We start from the raw sequence: 23685 nt of genomic DNA on the forward strand, positions 1-23685 counted from the left end.
GAGTCCTGTACAGAATTGTTGAATCCCTCCACTGCACACCTGATAATAATATCACACTGTATGTTAACTATACAGTAATTAAAATTTGAAAAAATAAAGAAAACCCAAGGGTCAGCTTAAATCAGCTCCTCCACTCCACCGTCTTAGCAAACTGAGGATACCTAGCCATTAGATGTTTGTTGTTAGAGGTCTAAGTAAATGTTCTAAATAAAAGATTGACTTACAAGGCATGGGGGTCATAGCATTTTCCAGAGCAGCAACGCTCTGGTTTACATGATCTTACATGCTTCTCACTATTCCACCTTTCCCTGCAGTAGCCTATCTTATTGTAACTATCACTGAAAAACCAGGCAGGTGCGTTTACATTGTTATCTGTGCTCTGCGGGGCTGCCCAGAAAGACTACGTCCTTGCCTTTCTTTGAAACTACTCTTCGGGTGCTTCAAATCAAATATGGTTAAACATTTTAAGTGTATAGCCTTTTTCTTTACAGCTCAGAGCTTTTTTGGTCTTTACCCACTGAGGCCATTATTGAGAAGAAATGTCAGGACTGGGACAAAGATTTGAGAGTCATCCACATGGAACTGATTATTGAGACTACGAGGGACAATGAGTTGACCAGAGTCAGAGCCAAAGAGAGTGAGAAAAGGGCCAAGGGCAGAACTGTGAGTACTGCCTGCAGAGGGGAATGTGATAGCCCCGCACTATCACAATGTCAAACTTCTGGGGTGTGAGTGCTTAGGAAGAGAAGGCTCAGAGCCAAAATGGGAGCTGTGGGTTGGGATGGGAGTAGCCATCTGACAGAGGGGAGGCTTTTCCCAAGGGGGTGCGGCAGAGGCAAGTATGAGTTAAGGAGTCCTAGGGGAACTGTAACTATATATTTTTCAATTATAGTCACATAGGTCCTATGTTACGTTGGGACTGCCTGCTAATTTACATGTGCAATGACTGCAGGAAAAGCATTACCTATAAGGGCCAGATGGAGAGTCCTTCTTTTCTATTTTGTTTTGTACCTTCATTTTTAAATCAGGAAGTATAAGGCTCTGAGGACAGTGTCATCCTTAAAACCTTACAGCAGATTGTTGTGCTCCAATATTACTACGACGCTCCAGACACTTGGCAGTGGTCAGGCCGGACTGTGGCCCAAAGGACACAGTGACTTACCTGCTGCAGCTTCTTTGTTTGGAAATAACTTGCTGTCAACTGCCACGCTGATGTCATAGAACACCTCATCCTCGTCTCGGTCAGCATCAAACTGGGCGCAATCAGGACAGACAAGTTGGGAACAAGAGAAGACATAGATTAGTTCATTCCCAAATACAATGAGCATGCATCACACAACTGTATTTCTAACACAGCAGGTCAACAGGAATTAAAGCCCCTTGAGTGTTAAACAGACCCCGAGAGTTTTTCAGCCTAGACCACATATCAACCAGAGAAGGGTACTGGGGAGTAAGTGTACAATCACTCACATGTGGTTAAGAAAAATGTGTAGAATTTTCTTAATTTGTAAAGTACGCTCTGGAAAAATGTATTAAAATTTACCTCGTGCCTTCTGGCTCTTAGGGTTTTTGTTTTTAATTAAAAAGAACCATGAAAATACGTAGTTCTGAACAATGGGGGGGGGTTTCCAACGTACCCCCCAACGTTGAAAAAAGAAAGAGCCCCAAACCGAATTTTAGTTACTATACTAGATACTATAGATACTATACAATAGATGGAGTCTGTAGACACTACAGACTAAGATGTAATAAAAATTATAGACTTAAACATTTCACCATTCTTTAAAATTTAGAAAAATTTAAATATTAAAAATGTGGTTATATTTATAAGTCCTCTATGTCCCAAGTTGTGCAGTGTTTTTTAAAAAATACATGCTCATCTCTTTAGTTTTTAAAAACTAAAGCTTTGCTGAATTATAATCAACATATAATAAACTGTATATATTTAAAGTGTACGAATTATTAAGTTTTGACATCCATGTCTGCATAGCTGTGAAACCATCATAAAAATCAAAATAGTGAACATAACTATCACCCTCAAAAGTGTCTTTGTGCCCCTTGGGAATGAAGTCCTTCCACCTGCTCCCTTACCTGGTAATTAATCATTGACCTACACTTTCTAACTCTAGATTATTTTGCATCCTCTAGAATTTCATATAAAAGGATTTATACAGCATGCAATCTTTTTTGTCTGGACTCTTTCACTCAGCCCAGTTATTCTGAGATTCATCAATGTTTTATCCATCATTCATCCCTTTTCATTGCTGAGTAGTATTCTGCTGTACGGCTACACTGTTAATCTCATCCTGGGTATCTTTCAGCTCAGACATTATAGTTTTCATCTCTAGATGTTTGATTTGAGTCTTTAAAAAAAATCTATGTCTCTATTTAAGCCTTTGAATATCTGAAATACAATTATAACATTTAATGTCCTTTGCTAATTCTAACATCTGGTGTTTCTTTGCATGTTTGGTAGTTTTTATTGGATGCCAAGCATCGTCATTTTGACTGTGTTGGGTGTTAGTTATTTTTGTATTCCTATAAATATTCTTGAGCTTTGTTCTGGAATGCAGTTTAGTTACTTGGAAACAACTTGATCCTTTCAGATGTTGATTTTAAGACTCGTTGAGCTGACCAAAAAATTGCTAGAACTGATACACAATTTCACTAAAGTCGCAGAATACAAATCAACGCACAGAAATCTGTTGCATGTCTATACACCAATAATGAAGCAGCAGAAAGAGAAATCAATAAATCGATCTCATTTATAATTGCATCAAAAGCCATAAGATACCTAAGAATAAACCTAACCAAAGAAGTAAAAGACCTGTACTCTGACAACTCTAAAACACTGATGAAAGAAATTAAAGATGACACAAAGAAATGGAAAAACATTCCATTCTCATGGATCAGAAGAGAAAATATTGTTAAATGTCTATATTACCCAAAGCAATCTACACATTTAGTGTAATCCCTATCAAAATATCAGCATTTTTCACAGCTAGAGCAAGCCTAAACTTTGTATCAAACTGTGAAAGACCCTGAATAGCCAAAGCAATCTTGAAAAAGCAAAGCAAAGCTGGAGGCATCACAGTTCTGAACTTCAAGTTATATTACAAAGCTGTAGTGATCAAGACAGTATGGTACTGGCACAAAAACAGACACCTAGGTCAATGGAACAGAATAAGAAACCCAGAAATGAAAACAACTATATGGGCAATTAATCTTCAACAAAGTAAGAAAGAATATCTAATGGAACAAAGACAGCCTCTTCAACAAATGGTGTTGGGAAAACTGGACAGAGACACACAGAAGAATGAAACTGGACCACTGTCTTATACCATATACAAAAATAAATTCAAAATGGATGAAAGACCTAAATGTGAGTCAGGAAACCATCAAAATCCTAGAGGGCAACACAGGCTGTAACCTCTTTGACATCAACTGCAGCAACTTCTTACTAGATATGTCTCTCGAGGCAAGGAAAACAAAAGCAAAAATAAACTATTGGGACTTCATCAAAATAAAAAGCTTCTGCACAGCAAGGGAAGCAATCAACAAAACTAAAAGGCAACCTACAGAATGGGAGATGATATTTGCAAATGACATGTATGATAAAGGATTAGTATCTAAAATATATAAAGAACTTATCAAACTCAACACTCAAAAAACAAATAATACAATTAAGAAATGGGCAGAAGACATGAATAGACATTTTCCCAAAAACTATCCAAAGCCATCCACTTGGCTAACAGACATACTAAAAGATGCTCACCATCACTCATCATCAGGGAAATAGAAATCAAAACTACGATGAGATATTACCTCACACCAGTCAGAATGGCTAAAATTGACAACATAGGAACAACAGGTATTGGCCAGGATGTGGAGAAAGAGGAACCTTCTTACACTGTTGATGGGAATGTGCACTGGTACAGCCACTCTGGAGAACAGTATGGAGGTTCCTCAAAAAGTTAAAAATAGAATTACCCTATGATCCAGGAATTGCACTACTAGGTATTCACTGGAAGGATACAAAAATACTGATTTGAAGGGGTCCATGCACTCCAATGTTTATAGTAGCCTTATCAACAGTAGCTAAATTATGGAAAGAATCCAGATGTCCACTGACAAAACCCAAATGTCCACTGACAAATGAATGGATAAAGAAGATGTGGTATTGGGGTGCCTGGGTGGTTCAGTCAGCTAAGTATCTGCCTTTGGTTCAGGTCATGATCCCAGGGTCCTGGGATAGAGCCCCGCGTCAGGCTCCCTGCTCAACGGGGAGCCTACTTCTCCCTCTCCCTGCTTACTGCTTTTGTTTCCTTCCTCTCTAGGAATCACCTCATTGCTTGATGTAAAGTATCTTGAAAATTGTTTTTTAAAATATTTTTTTTCTTTTTCTTTTGTCTGTTTGTTTTACGTGGGAGGGAAAATCCAGTCTCTATTATTCCATCTTGGTCAGAAGTCTCAATTCTTTAGCTTTTAATCTTAATTATTATCTTGAAGACATTTAAGAGGATTTAAGTGATTACTCCTTTATATTCTCCTACTGAAGCGTTTCATCATTCTTAGTGAGGGAAATTTTGGAAGCCTAAATTAGAAAGTTACTTCCTTACCTCCTCTTATAGTTAAAGCACATCTGAATGGTGTTTCAAAGTGCTTTTACCATGTCACAACAGCCCATGGGAAAGGTGAGGCAGATAGTTTTCTATTTTACAGGTGAGGAAATATCTACTTAGAGATATTATGACTTTCTCAAGTCAAACAGCTAGTAAGCAGAGCTAGGACTTGAATTCAGGATGACTGACACTTTCCATCCTACAGATACCGTCACAGTAAGACAAATATAGCCCTTCTGCTCAAATGAGTGTTAACACAGCCCTTTTTATCTAAAAGCAAGATAAGAAAAGCAGCTGGTGGTTGATACAAGGGCAGATACAAGGAGACCATGAAGGCACATTTAGTGCCATCTTGATGCACTGTTCCTTATATCCATGCATACTATGGCTGGTTTTTTCTTTCAAAATATTTATTAGCTATCATCAGGAAGGAGCAACATACTAAGGAGGGATTTTGATTTTCTTTTTTCTTGGACTTTTGAGATATGGGTGGCAGCATTGTCATTTTATAAATAAAAGAGCTTAAATTTATGTTTTAGTTTGGGGTTAACATTTTACTGGAGGGTGGGTGTGTGTGCAATCCCAGGGCAGTAAGTGTAAGGAAAAAAGGAAAGGCAAAGAAAAAGGGAAAACAAATGTAAGGTAGTACATTCCTGGAAAGGCCACAGCTTCACAAGAAAACGGAGCTGGCAGACTGGTCTCTAGAAAGGCTAAATGGACCCTCTGCATCTCAGAAGAATCTGACAGAAGGGGGAACAGGAGAGGTATTTATATGTTGGTTCCTTTCAGTTTTTTTTCTCTTTTTTTTCTTTTCTTTCTTTCCTTTCCCTCTTTCTTCCTCCCCTCCCTCCCTTCCTTTCTTCCCTGCCTCCCTCCCTTCCCTCCCTTTCTTTCTTTTCTTTCTTTCCCTTTCTTTCTTTTTCTTTCTTTCTTTCTTTCTTTCTTTCTTTTTCTTTCTCTCTCTCTTTCTTTCTTTCTTTCTCTTTCTTTCTTTTCCTTTTTTCCTTCCTTCCTTCTTTCCTTCCTTCTTTCCTTCCTTCTTTCCTTCCTTCCTTCCTTCCTTCCTTCCTTCCTTCCTTTCATTTGAGAGAGAGCATGCAAGCATGGTGTGGGGAGGGGAGGGGGAAATGGAGGAGGAGGGGGAGGGGCAGAGAGCAGAGGGAGAGGAAGGAGTGGAGGGAGAAGCAGAATCCCTGCTGAGTGGGACTCTGGGCTCATGACCTGACCTGACGGCAGATACTTAACCTACTGAGCCACACAGGTGCTCCTGGTTTCCTGTTTTTCACTGGTCCAAGTTTTTACCTCTGAGGAGTTAAGTACCCTCTAATTCTTGATTGCGCTGTCTAGCCCCTGGGGCAGCCACTGAGAAGCCATACCCCCTGCAAGAGGAAGCAGCACAGCATCTGGATCTAGAAATGCTAAAAGGAGCCAGAGCCTCTGTAGGGCTGGTCTGGTTGGGCCTGTGTGCTGTCTCTGTAGAGATTTCCATCATGGTGGGGATGATGAAGCCCAGCCTTTAACGCTGAAGAGGCTGCTCGGTTGTCAGCAATGTTGGACATACAGGGCAGTGGTGACAAGGCTCTCCGTTCAATAAGCACCCAAAGCCTGGCACACAAGTGAGTCAGGGAGGCTTCAGACTGGGCTCAGACAGCTTGAAACTCGACTGGAGCTTGGTTTGAATTTCTGCTTCCCCCTGTAGCAGCTGTCTGGTTTGAGCAACTTATATCCCCCTGTTCTTAGCACCTACACAACAGGACTGCTGCAAGGCCTAAGGAGATGGTATATATTTAACACATAGCACAGAGCCTGGCATAAACTGCAGTCCTTCTTTTATCCTCTCTCTCTGCAACGACCTAGGTCTGAGGGAGTATATCTTACAGATCTTTGATTGCGTCTGTACTTTGGAGACACATACACACAGACACACAATCACACACACACTTTTTTTTTTTTTAACTTGGGGATTGTGGAATAAGGAGTACAAGAGACTTTGAGATGTTCTAGGCGATATTCTATCCTCTAACTGATTTGAACAAAGCTATGTTTATTTCTAGCACAGACTAAAGTACCTGATTGTCCAAGCCAAAAGCCAACTGCACCATTCATGAAACATTCAACAAGTATTTGCTGAGTAACTACTACAGGCTGGGTAGATTCCAACGGCTAAGCGTTTGGATAATGAACGTGGACCATGAGGAAGGAAGGCGACACCCACATACCCAGCTCAGCTCTGGATTACACAGATGCTGCTGAACCCCGTTTACTTCTGCATCAGGATCACAACAGTGAACCCAGACGGCTTTGTTTTCTGTAACATCCCACTTGTACAACTCCAGGACTAGCGCGGGACTCGTCTCTCCACTCCCTCAGCAGATAACGTGGCACGCAGACCTTGGAGAGCACTGTGATTAGTCACTATCACAACACTTGGCCGCTTACCTGGCTAAGAGTTTTGCAAAATGGTAGCATTCAGTGTTGCAGAGGTTGTGTGTATGGTAAGAGGAGAACTGACTTTTAAATCATCACATTTTACTTATTTGTTTTTGCATAAACCATATACATTAATAGTTCTCAACCAGAATAAATTCTCTCTCCCTCTCCTTCCCCCACCCCAACATTAGGCAACGTTGGGAGACATTTCTTGTTGTCACAACAGGCAGGGGAGACACTCCTGGCCAGGGAGGCTGCGAAATCTCCTACAGTGCCCAGGACAGCTCCTCACAACAGAGAATTACCCAGTCTGCGTGTCAGTCGTGCCAGAGCTGAGAAACCTGGGCTTCACCAAGGCATGCTCAGCTTTTGGGTTTCCAAACCGTGTTTCTGAAACTCAAGAAGTGATTATTTTTCTTTTTTCTTTTTTGAAAGGTTTTGAACTGCAAGAACCTGGGCTGTTAACTTCAAAATGCAATGCATAGCAGAAGGGGTGATGCTGCAGGGGTACCATGGGCAGAGCGTGATGGAAGCTCTAGGGATGAAAGTTCATTTACAGCTCACAGGTCAGAAGCAAGCTTCATGGGGCAGACGGAATCCTGCTATCTGAGGTTGCTCCCAGCTCCGAAATTCTGTGATTAGATGGGCAACTTTATCTTTTTGGTGACTGTTATCTCTCTGGCACTCTTTTTTTTTTTTTTTTTTAAGATTTTATTTATTTATTTATTTGAGAGAGAGCATGAGCAGGGCGAGGGGCAGAGGGATAGGGGGAAGCAGGCTTCCCAGTGAACAACAGGGAGCCCCATCACAGAACTTGATCCGAAGACCCGGAGATCATGACTTGAACTGAAGGTGGCCACTTAACCAACTGAGCCACCCAGGCGCCCCTCTGTCTGGCAATCTTAACAAAACGCTTTTCTTGTTCTGAGGGAAAGGGCTCATCGAGGACATGGTCTGCATAATCTGTTTCAGGTCATTTAATGTCAGAGGCCTGGAGAGGTCAACTGGTAGCTTCAAAATGAAAGGCTTATCAAATTGCCCAGTTCACTCACAACACATGTTGTAATTTGAATAACAAGTGTTGGAACAGCTTTCAAAATCGTACAAAATATACCTGTGTTAGGAAAGAAAATTGTAGTAGGGGGAGGGGAGGCAATGCCATGTGAGGAGAAAGTGCATTTTTAATGGCAGACATGAGGTTTTGGTTTTGTTTCCTTTGGGCTCTGCTTTTCAGCCTGCAACCGGCAGTCCAAATCTTCTCCATGGAGACAGGGCTTTCTGCATTTCTTGCTCTGCTAGGTAGGAATGTTAGGTTTACAAAATGTCTCTAAGTGGACTTGAAGGAAGAACACCATTTCAATTTCTCTTCCCAGATTGCACCTTTCATTGAGTGTAGGTCTATCTCCCACTTTTTCTCTGCTTAAGTTTGAGGAAGAAATAAATGGGTTCTGTTATTCATATTGTCTCAGTTTTATATATGTCATTCTTGGAGCATTAAGCTGGCTTCCTGAATTATTTACCCCTCCTTGGTATCACGCAAGGGATTTCAATTAAGCATGCTCTCCACCAATGGCTTTTGTCATTTGCTGCTGGAGATCCCCCAACATGCAGAAAACTGGTCCTTCAAATTTTCTCTTTTATATGTTTAGAGACTTCTCTCTACATGATTGATTGGTTGGCATTCTCTTTACAGTGACTTTGTTTTTCTCCAACAAAAATTGGAAATTGCCTTAAAATAGTAATAATTTAAAGACCCTTGGTAACTGGAGTGAAATCTGTAGTTATCAGCGACGGAGTAATGACAGTTTATATTAGTCTGCAGAATTGTGTTGCTAAAGCTTCATAATTAATTACAAAATTTGAAAGAAAAGCACCTCCATGGATTTGGTGGGGGGATGGGTAGAGACAATATTCTGTCTGAGAAAGCCGAATCCATCCCATTTTGATGAGCAGAATTCCTGTGGTACGGCCCTGCTCAGCTGGGATGTGTAGAACACATTGCTTAACAGAATGAAATAAGGGGGAAACGTGAGAAGATAGATCTAAAAACAGGCATGATTGGTATGCAAAGTGATGAGTACAGAACAGTAGAAAGCTGTGGATATCTGAGTAAAAGATTCTTTTCAGCTTTTTGTATAGAATCTTTATTTCACTGGATATTCAGATCATAGACAGCATCTGGAAAATTTTGCTGGGAGTAAGGCTACACAATACAGAGGTTCCAGGGAAAACTGTTGCAATATATATGAAGTGTTTCAAGAAAAAGTTTCTTCCTGAACTTGAAACCTTAAGGTAATAATGACTGACGTATCCTGCTATAGAGACTTAGAAAAGGAGGCTAAGAATTTTGATTACTCTCATTATGCTGGCTGACGCATCATTTTTCAGAATATGCATCAGCACTCAATAACCAATCAACAAAGTACCAGGTATAGTTACTATTTTTTGAGCACCTACTATGTGCCATTCACTGTTAGAATTTTTAAAATATGTGTTTATCATTATTATTATCAATATTATATAAGGGATATAATTTTTTTTAAGATTTTATTTATTTATTTGACAGAGAGAGAGACAGCCAGCAAGAGAGGGAACACAAGCAGGGGGAGTGGGAGAGGAAGAAGCAGGCTGCCAGCAGAGCAGGGAGCCCAATGCGGGGCTCGATCCCAGGACCCTGGGATCATGCCCTGAGCTGAAGGCAGATGCTTAACGACTGAGCCACCCAGGCCGCCAAGGGGTATAATTTTTAATTTAAATTCAATTAATTAACATCTAGTGTATTATTAGTTTCAGAGGTAGAATTCAGTGATTCATCAGTCTTATATAATATCCAGTGCTCATTACATCATGTGCCCTCCTTAATGTCCATTATTCAGTTACCTTAAAGGGGTATCATTATTCCCAGATTCAAAAACTCAGAGAGATTAGATAACTCGTCCAAGGCCACACAGGTGGTAGAGCCAGGATCTGAATCCACATCTGTCTACATCAAACTGCAAATCCTGCCACCCACCAAGGCTGTGAGGATCAGCTGTCAACTCCACAGGCGACTTAATCTTAGCTGGGCACTTGCAGAACAAATCAAGGCTTTTAGAAGGATTCTTAGGACAGACCTCTAAGAATCTGCAGAAGCCAAGCCAAGCTAGGTCCAGAGACAAAATACTCAAACATTCTTGATCCTATTCCCTATTTTTAGACCATACTTGCTGGTTTTATTTGTCTGAATGATGGGTGTACCCTACCAGATGGCTGTAGCTGTTGGCAGAAGGACCTCCCTCTCTGCAGGCTGGCCAGGAGCATTGGAAGGAGCAAGGACAGGCGAAGTTGACCGCATGAGGCAGATGACTGTCCAGCTCCTAAAAGAGCTCTCCTAGGGGGCCTTTAGCTTCAAGCTACCAATTTCACAGGGAAACTGGCTACTGCTCCACAGTCCTCTGCGTCTACTGTTGACTCCAGCTGGGTCCTCCACAGCAGCTTTAACAAGCAGCCTGCTTCTTCCTCTCCCACTCCCCCTGCTTGTGTTCCCTCTCAGCTAAAATGTCTTTCTGCAAACAGCCCTGCCTTAAGTCACCTAGCTTGGATTCTGTGTCTCTTTTCATCCCAACTTAGTCTTCCCTCAGCAACCTACCCTCCTTCTAGGAGCTTCTTTGGGGCTGGAGAGCAGATTTCTGATACGGGTCCATGTCTGGTCTGGTGTGTCGGAGAAGCTACTCTGCTTCTGCTCCAGAGCTCCATCGACCAGGACCTAGGGCCTGGCCTGGCTCAGCCACTCCTCCCCACAGCCCAGTCAGGGCTTCAGCTCTGCCTCTGACCAACAGGCAGCTTTCCAGACGACTTTCCTAAAGCTCCTTGCTCTGGCTGTCTTATCAGGGGACGGTGGACAAGTCCATATCCCTCATGATAAGAGGGGAGAGGCCCGGCCTTCAGTCACGCAGGGGGTTCCCAATGAGAGAGGAGGCCCAAGAATCAAGAATCCAAGTCAGTGGTGGGAACTGGGTCTGGAACAATTTTTGAGCTGAAGGGCTTGGGGCTGCGGTAGTTAGTTATTAAATTTTGCAGGCTCAGATAGACCCAGAGCAGACTGACCAATGTCCAAATCATGAATGAGTAACAAATGGCCAAGATCCTGCTCATTGATCTGTGGGCACTATGATGGGACACTTTTCTAAAATTAGGTCGCTGCATGCGGCATCTAAAAAATAAAAGCCAAACTCATAGAAACACAGAGGAGAATAGTGGTTGCAAGGGGCTGAGGGGCAGGGGAAATGGGGAGATGTCTGTCAAAGGGTACAAACTTCCAGTTAGTAGATGAATATATTCGGGGGATCTAATATTCAGCATGGTGACCATAATTAACAATACTGTTTATGAAAGTTGCTAAGAGAGAAGATCTTAAACATTCTCACTACACACACATACACACATTGTAATTATGTGACGTGACGGATGTGTTAACTAACCTTATCGTGGGAAGCATGTCACAACACATACATGTATCAAATTACCACATTATACACCTGAAACTTACACAATGTTATAAGTCAATGATAGCTCAAGCCAGGAAAAGTGTTAAATCAATTGACTTTGCTGCAGAAAGCGCAGAAAAGGTATATACAGTGAATGGAATTAGCTGAAATAAACCCCTACTGAGTACATGCCAAAAGAATTTAATATTTTATTAAGATGCTGCTACTAAACGTTGTTTCTCCCTTAAAACTTAAGAAACAGATCTGTAGCCCAGCAAATAGGTTGATAGAATGGATTTTGTCAAATAAGCAAAATTTTAGAACATGTCTTGGAATGGATATGGATCCTGTCCAATCTCTTATCCTGCATACATGATGTAATCCAATTCAATTAAGATTTATCGAGTACCTACTTCGTGCCAGGTATGTGCTGGGCACTGAAGATGCATGGAAGGAAGAATAAATCATGTTAGCTTTTCTATAATTACGAAGGTGCCAGTAAGGGCTAAAATACCTTGAGAAAAACTTGATAAAAAAAGATGAAAAGAATACAATGGAAAATAGACAAGACACACTCATTGTAGACAAGACTCATAGTGTAGCTGCTAGTTTTTCTCTGCTGCACCTTGGAAGGCTCCAAGCCCAGCAGCTAGATAGCAAATAGTGTCAAACTGAATTACCCAGAGAATTCAGTGAATTAAAATATACTTTCCCCTTCCTATTTGCTCTTCTTTCTCTCTCCTCCCAGCATTCCAGCAAGCTAAGGTTTTATCAAGCTACAAGGTGGTGGGATAGAGATTTAAACTTCTGCCAAGACAGCTTCCAAACTAAAGAGGCTGGTTAGGAGTCTCAGAAGTCAAATTTCAGCCTCATGTGACACTTGGCACCTTTTCTAATTACAGGCTCCATTCTCTGCAGCGCTCAAGTGTCTCCTGCTGCCGAGCCCTAAGTGGTACCCTGGGAGCCCGAAAAAACCGCTGTGCTGCCTGAGCTCCAGATGTGTGCCTAGGGGCTAATTCAGGCCTGGGGAAGATCAGACTCATTCTGGTTCCTTATATTTACTTATTTTTCTTTCTTTCCTTTCTTCTTAGTTGAGAGGCTTCATGCTTTTATTTTTTCAAATTTTCTCTCCAGCAGTGTTGACTTTAACTACCATGGCCAAATGTGATCAGTTCCTAATTGTGTGGGTGACTCAGGAGGAGGCCAAGTGGAATGGAAGAGGTTAGCCTAGACAGTGAAAAGCAGACAGAAATGCATCTTTTGATAAGAGTGCAGGACATTGCAATGAAACACATCGCTTACAAGTAGGAAAGAAGTTAAAATTTTAAATCAAATCCGTTTGTAGTTCATACACATGTTCTATGTTACCAGTACTAAGAGGCTGTCTTTCTCTTTACACATTTCTTTGGGACAACACTTAACATTTACGGAAACATATTTTATGGGAATAGTCAACAATCATTGCAGATCATAAAATAGCTCTTAGAAGAATCATGTTATTGTTTCCCCTTGTTGGAGACGTGAACATGAAGTCAGTGCGATTTTGGAGAAATAATTAAATTCAGTCAAATATGGCAGAGTCTCTGCCCTCGTGGAGATCAAGGTCTATGTTGAGAATATGATAAGGAAATCATGACAATTCCGTGTGGGAAGGGCTGTGATGGGGGTGCACATGGGGTGTCCTGGGGAATGGAGCTGGGCAAGTGGGCAGTGTGGGAGTTGAGGAGCCAGATCCAGGAGTCAAGTTCTGAACAAGTGAGACTAGGCAAAATGAAGAAAGTAAGGGAAGGGCATTCCAAGGAGAGGGAACAACAGTGGAAAGGGTTGAAAAGCATCATTTCTTTGAAGAAAACGAGGGTAACTTCTGCCTTAAGATCTTGGGATGTGCCTTCTGAGAAGGGATTGGGTGATGTACCTTCTTGTTTCCTGAAGTTATTTGGAAGCCCACTTGGGGCTTTTGGATCTGGTAGCTGCTTCCTCTACCAGAAATCCCTGGACACGCGCCTGTAGTAAGTGACAGCTTACATAGGAACGTGACAGCTGAGCTCATGTCCATGACAGTACTTACCATTTATTGAGCACTAGCTCTATGCTACGCAACAGGCAATGCACTTTGCAAACATCTCAATCAACCCCCAGAACAACCTTAGGGATACTCTCCCAAGGAACGAGTTGGCTGGCAAAGGTAAGTACTTACTTAAGGTCATACAACTGGTGAAGATCAGGGCTTAGGTATGATTTCAGGTCTATCTTCCTACAATGCCTGTGCTCTTAAGAACTAAGCTATTTTGGCTCTGGGAAGAACAAACCCTATGTTCTTAGTTATCCCACACTCATTTCTTTTTTCCTCTCTCTTTTTAGCTTTAAGGCCATTTCCAAATTCAGAGCCATTTAAGCAACCATTCTCATTTTTTCCTTTACTCACTAACCCCAAGTCTAGTACTTTGTGATAATATTGTGTGTACCAAGTTTCCAAAAAAACCAAACTGGTCTTTGTTTCAGAATAATTAACTTATTAGCAAGATGGCTGCGACAGTCTTGATAGTAAAAAGTAATTAAAGAGTGGAAACAAATGGAGAATCGTTTAACAACTTGATAGCCATTGGGCCCTTTGGATAATTCAGCAGTTTTGCTCCAAGTTTTAGGGAAAAAATAAATGAGGCAAGAGAGAAAAAGAAAATTATGAGAATGGAAATCAGATTTGTAATAATGGGATATATATTTAGGTCCATGGACAGAAGAGGGAAATTAATATGCCAATGGATAAAGCATCCCTATAAAGGCTTCTGATGCTAAGACCTTACGTAAATTTAGCTGACTCAACTAAAAGGACAGCTAATCTTATTTCTCTGCTAAAATGATTAACCTCTGACTAGAAGCAATCTTAGAAAAAGAGATTACGTGTCATCCACAAGCAATATCTAGATTTTATTTGTTGAATTTTGAAGTGGGTCATCTAGAAAAAGAGTTCTATTGGCCACATAACGCTCGTCCAACTGTGCATTCAGCAAATTCGATTCCTGGATAGCGCTGGGTTGATTCTGCTGAGTAAGTGTGGCATTGATAGATCCTTCAGACAGTAGTTGATGCAAATCTAGGGGGGATGAAGATGGGTGAGTCAGGGGTACAGCTGTAGAATATGGCTCTATCTCATCCAATCCCAGTTCTACCTTCTCCATCACTATTTTTTTGTGTTTCTTTTGGTCTGTTCGAAGTTATTTTTGTTTAATTATTCCTCTATCCTTTTATTTTCAAACATGCTTGAGACCCTAGAGGAAATCCTTAGCCTCCCAAAGACACCAGCAATGAGAGATTCTGTTCTACAAAGGTTGTCTTCCTTCAAAGACAAAGTAAGTACAACATTTGAAAAGCTGATCAGTCTCCATGCTGTCTCAAGCTGAGTCTGCTTCTCTTTTTATTTTTATTTCTACATGGTGAATTTCCTCCTAAAGAGGACTGGGATTGGTAACCTTATGTAAGGTATAAAGGGTGTGTAGCATTTGCAAGGTAAGAGACTCCTCCAAAATTTTATAGACAACTTTCCACTTGCTACACATGGGACATGTCAATGGAGACCAAAGCCAATGAGAATCTGTTAGGAGTCTCAGGACACAAAGCTGAGCCTAAGAAAAACAAAATTAATACCAATTTCAAATGCAACCTCCAGGCTCATAGAATGAGGAAGCTTTGATTACACAAAAGCAAAAGCAGTAAGTCGTCTTTTACAAATGACAAAGTAAATTTCTAGGACAGCTGGAAAATTTATCATATCCCACAGGGCTCCTTGCAAGCTCATTGGAAAGTTCTCATGGTTGGTTTTCATTTACTCAACAAATATTTATTGAGTACCTAACGTTTGCTGTGGGTATAGAATGCAAAGATGTTTGGCTCCTTCTATCTTATAATAGAATAGGGAGAATTTTGTTTTCAGCTCCTATGAATGTCTTCTCCATTCAGGGTAAGTGAAAAAGTGATGCTATTGATTTTGTGGAAACTTTTATTAATTCATTCATTAAAAAAAAACACTGTGCACCTACTATCTGCCATGCATTGGAGGTTCAGTGCTCAGTAGATAGGACTCTTAAAAGAGTTTACAGTCAAGTGAGGGGGCATTCACTTGAACTCTAACATTCATAGAGAGTAAGGGCTGTCACAGACCTATACAGAAATGTGCAGTGGGAGATCAGAGGAGAAAGGAGAATTAGTTGGTTTCAGAGAGGGAAGGGGGATTAAGAAGAATATGTAGCATGGGTGAAATTGAGGATTAAGGAAAGTGTCAAAGGAGAGTGGGCATCTGAGCCCCCAATATTCAAGACCCATAAATGTCCTTGTCTGGTTTTATGGCTGCACCATCAGATCTAATAAAGATACTCTTCTTTATCTGACAACAATTTATGAATCAGAAAACACAGTCAGATCTACACTATTTTTTTTGTCCGGTTAGAGAATTAAGCTTCTCAATAATAATAATTCATTGTTTGGTTTGACCACAGATAACAAGGGAAGTGATAATGTGTAGAGGGAGATTTTTGAGCTAGCCTGTCTGGAATCACGTTCTAGTGCTACCATTATTCATCGTGTAACGTTGGAGGAGTTACTGACCGGCCAAGCCTCTTTCCTCATCCATAAAAAGGTGATAACCATCGTGCCTCTCTCTGTCCTGTGGTTGTGGGTCACCAAAAGGTTAAGTAAGACAACCCGTGATTGCTGTAGAGCTTGGCCCACAGATCTCAAAAGGTGTCCGCTGTTACTGTATTGGGGGAGTGGCAAATGGATTGTCTGGCAGAATCACATTTTCTGGAAGCTTTTAAAGTGGGATACATTCTTTTAAGTCCAAAATGATTTACATATCTTTCTGACAACTTTGTAGGTCTTATCATTGCTTCTGCTTTTTAAAAATCCCCCCTGGTTTAAATTATTTTATAAATACCATCATAAATTGTTAGAGCAGAAATAAGAGGCACAAGAGCAACAGATAACCCCAATCCTGCCTCGCTCTGACTTTCCCGCAATCTCTTTTGTACCAAGCGCAGTCACTCATCTAGGGGAGGTGCTCTGCAAGTGACTAAATGGATAAATACATGAATTATCTGAATTATCTCCATGGTTCTGCCTCAAAAAGATATATAAGGTATTACAAAAAGCATGCCCTAAGAAGTAGGCTAAATTTCTGTGTTTACCCTGAAAGCTGGTAATAGCTGTAGTAGCATAAAATGCCTTCCTGAATTTTAAAATATTTAAAAAGAAATCCCACCACTGTTTCCTGGCTGCAAGGTCAGGTTGGGAGATGGTGGGCAGAGCCGAACTTGGCATGAGAGCCGACAGTGATGACGCTAATCCTAGATCACCATAACAGGTTTCCACGGAGTATAAAAAACAGTCCTTTGGCCACCAAAAGGCCATTTCCTTTTGGCATAAAATCATGACCTACTTAGCTGTCTTGTCAGGGGAGGCAGAACCTCCATTATGAATGTGCTGATCCTGGTTCCGCATATGCTTGGTCACAATGAACACAGCTGGGAGATAGCCGAGGGGGTTAAGCCTAATTCCGTGAGCGCGCGTGGAAGAGAAACCAATATAGGTTCTTTTAAAAATTCAGATGCACGATTTTTAAAGATTGGTAAGTAGCCAGCGACTTATCTCATTGTAAGATAATATTAGTATTCATTTAAAATGTGTTATTGTAAGTTTTTTCTCTAATATATCAAGCGAATTACAGAGGGATGTGTCTCTAAGTTCCGTACCTCATCTATGGCCCAGAGCAAACCAGTAATCACACCAGTAATCACACTGAGGAGCAAAGCAACTCATTAGAAAGGCCCCAAATGTGTTAAAGGCTTTTCCCCAAAAGATTCATGAGATTCTGAGTTTGAAAACTTGTGCCTTAGAGGAACGCTGAAAACTAATTACCATCCATTTTAATCTCATGCTTTCCAATAATATTCGTCGCATATTTTCAACTACAGTCAGGTCTACATATAAACAACCAATTTAAAACGCATAATCATATATGTGCACATTCAATGGTGAATCTATCATGTAGCAGAGACAAGAAGACTGTGGATCTTGTGGATATTTCAACCATTCTGCGGGATCCAAGGATTCTAGAATTTCTGATTTTGATTCAAGGATTATCTTAGAGTCGACATTCCTGGCCTTTTAGAAGGAGGGAGGTGAAGCAATTAATTCCTTTTTTTAAAACGGGGAAAAAAACCACGCTAGGAAGCTACAGATGACCCAGGATCAGTGGTTTTCAGTATTTATTTTATTTATTTCACTCTCCTCATTTCTGAGCATTTGGTAGAATGAGGTTAAGAGCGTGGGCTCTCTTATCGCACCAGCTATGTAGCCCTGGAAAACATATCCATTTCAGTTTCTGCAGGTGTAAACAGGGTCATAAAAATTCCTACCTGACAAAAATAATCCATGCATAATGTCTGCACATGGCAAATGTTTTATAAATGCTAGTTATTATTATTATTATTATTGCTTTCTTATGATCTAGTTCTTCTGTATCTTTTCTGTTGTATCTATCCATTTGTTTATTCAACCCCCAGCTATTAACTGAACACCTGCTATGCACAGACACTGCAATGTCAATAGCCTGAGGATGCTTTTACATGAAGAAGGGACTGAGGGAGAAAATACATATGTGCTGGGTTGGTATACCCATCCCCAGTTGTTGAGAGTGTTGGGGGCTAACAAGACACTCCCGAACTGTTCTGGTGAGAGCTGCTCCCCTGGGCTGTCGCTATGCAATTCACCCTCCAGAGCTGCTGGTGAGATCAGGCTGGGGCTGGACTGCTCTTGAAACCATTTATTTGTTTCTGCTTTGTTTCCCTGCACTCTTCTGTTTCCCTCACTCAATGACAGGTGTCTTCAGAGAGCGCTCCCTCAATGACCCCTCAGAGGCTCTGCTGCTACAGAATCCAGCCCAAGACAAAATATGCCCATGCATCATTCTGGTAAAAATGTTAATAACGTAGCTTTCAAGTAAATACATCAATAATAACTAACCACAAATTTCTAGAGCTTCTCTAACGTACATAAATAAAAATTGTCCATTATTTTCCCTAAGTGATTGAATGCATACTTTTAAAGTATTTTTTTTTAAAGATTTTATTTATTTATTTGATAGAGAGAGACAGAAGGAGAGGAACACAAGCAGGGGGAGTGGGAAAGGGAGAAGCAGGCTTCCTGCGGAGCAGGGAGCCCAATGCAGGGCTGGCTCCCAGGACCCTGGGATCACGACCTGAGCCGAAAGCAGACGCTTAATGACTGAGACACCCAGGTGCCCCTAAAGTATTCTTATTAAGACTTCACTTTGCTGTTTATTATCTTAGTTTCTTTAGAACTTCCTCACCTTTAAAGCTAAGAAATCATGCTATATAATGGATGTAAAGTAAACAGAACAAAAATCTTATTTAAGAACTTTAAAAAGCCCTTTTTGGATTTATTTTTATTTCCTATGTTCTTTCAAAATGGATATAAAAGCCTTCTTTTTTGGATGGATTGGTGATTTTGATCATCTCCCTGGCTCTGTGTTTCTTCTCATTGATTTTTTTTTCCTTTACGCATTACAAGTGGTCTGGGTTTGTCGTTCTGCATAAGAGTAGGTTGTTGGCTTCACACACCAGCTGAAATGGGTTTCTACACTCTCGCCTGAGTGTCCAGCACTACAGTTTCATCAACTGTTTCCTGGTACTGGTAATGAGCCCATCCAGGACAGAAGTCTGGCCAAATATAATTTTCACATAATGAAATACCTGCTCTGGGCAAAACTTCACGTATTTGTTTTATAAACCATAACAAATAATGCAATTACGAATAATTACAGATGAGCGGTTGGTATAGTCATTTCACACTATTAGAGATCATGCTAATCAATGTAGCTTTTTAGATGAAACTAAGCATGACTGACTGTAACTGGGTATGAGAGTCAGACAAAAACAGAATGAACTTCTTAATATTCTGCGTGTCCCATCGAATGGCTAATTATCCTTCGTTGCTGGTGATCCTTCCCAAACCACAGAATCCCAGGGTTAAACTGGATCTCATGCGTCCAGCTGAGGCCCTCTTCTCACTCCTGAATTCACGAAGACCCACGTTTGAAGTCCACTTGCCTTGCGGACCACACTCCTTTAAAAAAGAATTTTAGAAAACTGTGGCTGTGAAGTAATAATAATTAGGTAAAATAGCAATAATTTGCAATTATTTTACCTCCCCAATTCCACAAATTCCTTAATAATCACACTCAGTTTCTTTAAAGAGATAAAATGGTATTCATTTCGTCTTCCTGCAGTCTTCTCCCTTCTCAGGACCTTGTCCTGACACTCTTCTGTACTTATGTAATGCAGCATTTCTGCTGTGCTGGGCACCCTCTGTGCCCCGGATAACGCTACTTTTCTCCTTTCTTCTTTCCTATCAACAAGGCCCCGAAACCTTTCCTGTGGTAGCCATAAATTCATCCACTTTCTCTCCTCGCATCTGGAGCAAGAATTTGCTAAGGTCTTTTCTACATGTTTTAGACTTGAATGTTACTATTCTTTCCCCATCTCCGAGTTTTCTTTTCTCAGGCAGATGGTCTTGACTTTCACCAACAGGGCTTCACATCAGAGCAATCCCATAGTCTCCCTCTGGAAACATCAGAAAATCAGCCTTGGGCTACCTAGTTTGAATACATCTCAGGGCCCCCAAATACAGTCGTTTGTGATTCAGGCTTTGGGTCTGTCAAAGAAGTCAGTTACTATAATCAATGGGGTAAGCTTTATAGATCCTTATTTAGCTATTTGGTTATCACTAAGGCTCCTATTTTCCAGACAGGATAGTTCTCAACCCGTGAGCAAGCTCATCTTCTATCCAGCCTTCCAGCTTGTCTCTTGTACTTTTATCTCCAGTTGCTGATATTCTGTATTTGGTTCCTTACTTTGTGGTCTCTGACTCAGCCTGCCCCCTGGAATAGCGGCTCTCAGAGCTGCCCTGCCAAAAAGGCCTCCCCACTTTACATTTGCCTTGTGGCCAAGTGCAGAAAGTTCAAGGTCGTCATCAATCTTCTTTTTTTAAAAAATAGATCTCGTCCTTCCCACACTTTGTGTTCAGTAGTGCATAATATTCTCTTAAGTGTCAGGTTTTATGCAGCTGACAAGATTTTAAAAGTATTTCTCCCACATTTCATTCTAAATTATCCTCGTTTCCCATACATGAGGAATGCTTAATGTGAAAAAGGGAAGATAAGATCTAGAATATTTTACACGGATTTTGGGTTACTGAGTTGTTAAAGATTTGGCAGCAAAGACTCTACCTGAATGCTGAGAACAGCTTCCTGATGGAGAGAGAGGGTGCATGAATGGAGTGGTAATTCAGAAGAGAATACGAAGATTAATTTGCTCCCTAAATGTAGCATTAACAGGGGCAGAACTGTGACTGCTGTTTTACTTTTCCTTCCCTTTAACGACAACCATCTGCTAATCTGGCAGCTTGATTTATACCATAAAATATGGATGTCACTACGGAGACTTTTGAGGTTGGTCTGAATAAGCAATTAACATGCCCAACACTTGTGATATTCTGTTTGCAGAGTTATGAAAGAAAAAAAAATGTCATGGAGTAGAATAAGTCAAATTCGCACCTCAGGTTAAGGCTCCGTTTATTTGTGTATATGACAATGGAAACTTTAAACAATGTGACTGTTAATGTGCCATTATGTCAGATTAGATCAAGAAACAGTAAGCCTGCTCTTGTTTAAAATGGCAGGATAATAACCCATTAAGTACCCGAGAAATCAATGTTAGAAAAAGTATCCAGGTGGGGCTTTTACCAACCAATTTTAACCCAGAAATAATGGCTTATCTTGCTTTCAGCAAGCCTCTAATAAAGGAAAATCCAGTCTTAAGCAAAAGATAAATGAGGGGATCATTATTTGCTTTTTAAGTGACTTAGTTTTTCCCTAAAAGTGCTACTAGTCAGACAGCAGGTCCTGTTAATTCTCAGCAGAACATAACTAATTTTGAACAAGATGCAGGAAGCTCATTCTGGCTCCCTTCTGCTAATAACTTCAAGTGTGATTAGGGATGTAAGTTTCTCCACCTATAAATGGAGACTTTCTGGGTCCAGTTAGTGGTTTCCAACTTGGGAGTCTCCCTGGGGTTTCAGAAAGCAGTAACAAGCATCCATGAGTCTCTTCTAAGTATTGTGTATTTCAGAATGCCTGATGGAAATTGCACTTTTACTCACAAGAATGCTCTGAAAACCACCTAGAACCTGAGTGCCTGCCCTTGTCAACTTGATAAAGTAACAGTCATTAGCTCATGCTAATCAAAGTTTCTGATTGGCCATAATGACATTCTAGAAATTTCCAACGACAATTAGGATAGAATGATTTTTTAAGTTCCTTGGTGGTGAAAATCTTGTGAATCAGAAGTTTTCCAATCTGTAATGTTCCCATATCCTTCCCCTGCATCACCACTGCCACTGTTACAGTTAGAATTATTCTCCCCTGGCTGGAATATTGCGATAACCGCTTGACTCTTCGCCTCCCTCTGGCCTGGTCTCCCGATCACAGCATCCCACATACTACCTTCCACCAGGCTGATCTTGTCTAGTCTTGGTCAAAAATGTTCAGAGACTTATTATTTCCTATGAACTAAAGTCCACACTGGCATGGCTTCTCCAGACTGCCCTTTTGTAATAATTCCCACTCCACCCAACTTTTTTCAACATACATCGTATGCTGCTGCAAGCTGGTTTACTCCCTGGTATGGGCTGGATTGTGTCCTCCCCAATTCATTTGTTCAAGCCCTAATCCCCAATACCTTAGAATGTACTGTATGGGGCGATACGGCCTTTAAAGAGGTCATTAAGTAAAAATGGGGTCATTAGGGTGGGTTCTCATCCAAACTAACTGATGTCCGTATAAGAAAGGTTAATTTTTGCTGTTCTTACTGGTGTAAGGTGGTATCTTAGTGTGGTTTTGATTTGAATTTCCCTGATGGCTAATGATTTTGAACATTTTTTCATGTGTCTGTTAGCCATTTGTATGTCTTCATTGGAAAAGTGTCTGTTCATATATTCTGCCCATTTTATGATTTGTTTGTTTGTTTCTTGTGTATTGAGTTTGAGAAGTTCTTTGTAGATCTTGGATACCAGTCTTTTATCTGTAGTCATTTGTAAATATATTCTCCCATTCCGTGGGCTGCCTCTTAGTTTTTTTGACTGTTTCCTTGGCTGTGCAGAAGCTTTTTATCTTGATGAAGTCCCATAAATTCATTTTATCTTTTGTTTCTCTTGCCTTTGGAGATGTGTCATGAAAAAGGTTGCTGTGGCCGATGTCATAGAGGTTGCTGCCTATGCTCTCCTCTAGGATTTTGATGGATTCCTGTCTCACATCGAGGTTTTTCATCCATTTGGAGTTTATCTTTGTGTATGCTGTGAGAGAGTGGTCAAGTTTCATTCTTTTGCATGTAGCTGTCCAATTTTCCCAGCACCATTTATTGAAGAGACTGTCTTTTTTCCACTGGATGTTTTTTCCTGCTTTATCAAAGATTAGTTGCCCAAAGAGCCGAGGGTCCATTTCTGGGTTCTCTATTCTGTTGCATTGGTCTATGTGTTTGTTTTTGTGCCAGTACCATGCTGTCCTTGTGATCACAGCTTTGTAGTACAACTTGAAATCTGGCATTGTGATGTCCCCAGCTTTGTTTTTCCTTTTCAACACTTCCTTGGCGATTCGTGGCCTTTTCTGGTTCCACAAAAATTTAAGGGCTGTTTGTTCCAGTTCTTTGAAAAATGTCATTGGTATTTTGATCAGGATAGCATTGAAAAATTGACAAGGCAAGAAACAACAATTGTTGGAGAGGATGTGGAGAAAGGGGATCCCTCCTACATTGTTGGTGGGAATGCAAGTTGGTACAGCCACTCTGGAAGACAATGTGGAGGTCCCTTAAAAAGTTAAAAATTGAGCTACCCTATGACCCAGCCATTGCACTACTGGGTATCTACCCCGAAGATACAGACATAGTGAAGAGAAGGGCCATATGCACCCCAATGTTCATAGCAGCATTGTCCACAATAGCTAAATCGTGGAAGGAGCTGAGATGCCCTTCAACAGATGACTGGGTTAAGAAACTGTGGTCCATATATACAATGGAATATTACTCAGCTATCAAAAAGAA

The 23685-nt window shown here is 40.8% G+C and overlaps 1 protein-coding gene across 3 annotated transcripts in view; it reads right to left on the reverse strand.

The window, feature by feature from the left end:
• Nucleotides 1-23685, reverse strand: part of AK5 (adenylate kinase 5) — a 233867-nt gene that overhangs the window by 108239 nt on the left and 101943 nt on the right. For all 3 annotated transcript variants that reach the window (XM_057310547.1, XM_057310548.1, XM_026497778.4), the window contains exon 7: nt 1163-1253. In XM_057310547.1, the coding sequence (XP_057166530.1) occupies nt 1163-1253 (91 nt within the window). The remainder of the gene's footprint in view (nt 1-1162; nt 1254-23685) is intronic.

Source organism: Ursus arctos, unplaced genomic scaffold, assembly GCF_023065955.2.
Source record: "Ursus arctos isolate Adak ecotype North America unplaced genomic scaffold, UrsArc2.0 scaffold_12, whole genome shotgun sequence".
Taxonomy (NCBI): Eukaryota; Metazoa; Chordata; class Mammalia; order Carnivora; family Ursidae; genus Ursus; species Ursus arctos.